Here is a 2,651-nt window from a genome sequence, read left to right on the forward strand (position 1 = left end):
CGTCCCCAGGGTGGGAGGAGCGGCCATGGGGACGCCAGCAGCCCCCCCCAGACCCCTGTCCCTTGTCGTCCCCCCCCATCCCCATAGGAACAAGTGGAGTACGTCTTCCTCATCATCTTCACGGTGGAGACGTTCCTGAAGATCATCGCCTACGGGCTGGTGCTGCACCCCAGCGCCTACATCCGCAACGGCTGGAACCTCCTGGACTTCGTCATCGTCATCGTGGGGTGAGACCCCGACCTCGGGGGGAGGGAGGGGGGCTGGATGCACACAAAGAAGTGGGGACCCCCCTCGCGACCCCCCCCTCGTTGTCCCCCTCAGGCTTTTCAGCGTCATCCTGGAGCAGGTGTCCCACAAACCCGGTGAGGCTCACCACATGAGCGGCAAACCGGGCGGCTTCGACGTCAAAGCTCTGCGCGCCTTCCGCGTCCTGCGGCCCCTCCGCCTCGTCTCTGGGGTTCCCAGTGAGCTGGGGAGGGGGGCTCTTATCTGTGCATTCACCCCCCCCCCCCAGTCCTCAAGCTTCCTGCTGACCCCTCCCGGCCTCTCCCAGGTCTCCACATCGTCCTCAACTCCATCATGAAAGCCATGGTGCCGCTGCTGCACATCGCCCTGCTGGTTCTCTTCGTCATCATCATCTACGCCATCATTGGCCTCGAGCTCTTCATCGGCCGCATGCACAAGACCTGTTTCTTCATCGGCTCTGGTGAGGGGTGACCCCCCCCCGGATATCCTGGAGGGACCCCCGTGGGGTGGCCCGGGGGCCCCCCCCCCCCCCCCCACTGGATGTCTCCTTTGTGACAATCTCCCATCTCTGGGACTCCCCAGAGCCCCTCGTTGTCTGAAATCACTTCCCAGAGGAGGGGTTCTATGGCCCCCCGCCCTCCTCCCCCCTCCCAAAATTACTCAAGACCCCCCTTCCCATATTGGCCACCTGCCCCTGTATCACGTGAGACCCCCAGCCCCTCAACTCCAGGATTCCACAACCCCCCTTCCATCACCCAGCCTCACACCACAGCTGTATGCTAGGACCCCCCCTCTCCCTAAAAGCTCTCCTAGAGCTGCCCCCAATAAGACCCCCACCCCAAACCTCCCCTTCCCCTACACAGAGGAGGCATCTCTCACCACCTCTCACGCATCCGCCCCCTTTCCACCCCCTAACCCCATTGTGGGGGTACTGACGGCCCCCCTGGACCTCCCCTCCAGACCTGGAATCGGAGGACGACCCTTCCCCCTGTGCTTTTTCGGGGCACGGCCGGGCCTGCCTGCAGAACAACACGGAGTGCAGGGGCCGCTGGGAGGGCCCCAATGGTGGCATCACCAACTTTGACAACTTCTTCTTCGCCATGCTCACCGTCTTCCAGTGCATCACCATGGAGGGGTGGACCGACGTCCTCTATTGGGTGAGCCCCACTCCCTGGGAGGGTGGAGGACACCCCAAAAATGTGCCTCCCCCCCATTGGGTGTCCAGACCACGTTGCCTTTCTGCTTTGTCGGCCCCCGTTTCCCCCTGCTATGGGGTTCCCACAAATCCCGATGCCCCAGCATCACCCAGAGCCACCACAAGGGTCACCCGGTGTTGCTCTGTGGGGCCACCCCAGAGTTCCCCCAATGTCACCCCAAATTCATCCCCAAATGTGCCATAACACCCGCTGAAATCACCCCCAAATGCTCCACACCCAGACTCACTCTGTGGGATCACCCTAAATTGACCCTAAATGCCACCCCATGCGATCACCCTGAATTCCATCCCCCTAAACTCATTCCAAATGTCACCCATGGGGTCACCCCAAATCCCACCGCCTCCAGCGTGACCCCAAATACCCCGAGACCACCCCAACACCCCCCTGTTGTGCCCCCCCCAGATGCAGGATGCCATGGGCCACGAGCTGCCCTGGATTTACTTCGTCAGCCTCGTCATCTTCGGCTCCTTCTTCGTCCTCAACTTGGTGCTGGGGGTGCTGAGCGGGTGAGCAGCCTGGTAGCGTGTCCTTAGCGTGTTCTTAGCGTGTCCTTAGCATGTGCCACACGTGCCCATCCCATCAGAGAGTTCTCCAAGGAGCGTGAGAAGGCCAAAGCACGCGGCGACTTCCAGAAGCTGCGGGAGAAGCAGCAGCTGGAGGAGGACCTGCGGGGCTACATGGACTGGATCACACAGGCCGAGGACCTGGAGGGGGACGAGGATGAGCACGAGAAGCACCGTATGTCACCCAGGGGGGGTAGATATGCATCCCCCCCCACCCCCAATTCCTTTCGCCACCTTGTCGTCCCCCTTCCCTGCAGGCCTGACCGCCGAGGAGCTGATGGGGAAGCGAAAACCTCGCCTCAAGTGGCTGCGACACCCCAGCCACTCCACCGACACCCACGGTAAGGAGACAGCGGCAAAAAACAAGGGCGCACCCCCTAAAATCGGGGGGGTGCCCCGTAGATTGGGGGCTGCCCCCCCCCGCCTTTGTGGGGCACTGATGTCGCCCTTCCCCCGACTCCACAGCCAGCCTCCCCGGCAGCGAGACGACATCAGTGAACACCGAGACGGCGGGTGAGGAGGAGGTGCAGCCCAACGCCTGCAACCGCTGCCTGTGAGCGCGACCCTGGGGTCCCCACGAGCCTCCAGACCCTCTGCAGCCCCCCCACGGTGCCTGTAGCCCCCC

The 2,651-nt window shown here is 63.0% G+C and overlaps 1 protein-coding gene across 1 annotated transcript; it reads left to right on the forward strand.

Moving 5' to 3' along the window:
• Positions 1–87: 87 nt before the first annotated feature.
• Positions 88–2,583, forward strand: LOC122190796 (voltage-dependent L-type calcium channel subunit alpha-1F-like; the record flags this gene model as incomplete). The annotated part of the gene is made up of 8 exons (XM_042890878.1): positions 88–227; positions 322–464; positions 554–706; positions 1,207–1,403; positions 1,866–1,969; positions 2,047–2,201; positions 2,284–2,367; positions 2,492–2,583. Coding segments are annotated over 8 exons (1,068 nt in total), but the record flags the coding sequence as incomplete, so codon positions are not given.
• Between the last annotated feature and the right edge of the window lie 68 nt (positions 2,584–2,651).

The sequence above is a fragment of the Lagopus leucura genome, unplaced genomic scaffold, assembly GCF_019238085.1.
Source record: "Lagopus leucura isolate 7727_CA_CO unplaced genomic scaffold, USGS_WTPT01 34342-0_obj-0_obj, whole genome shotgun sequence".
Taxonomy (NCBI): Eukaryota; Metazoa; Chordata; class Aves; order Galliformes; family Phasianidae; genus Lagopus; species Lagopus leucura.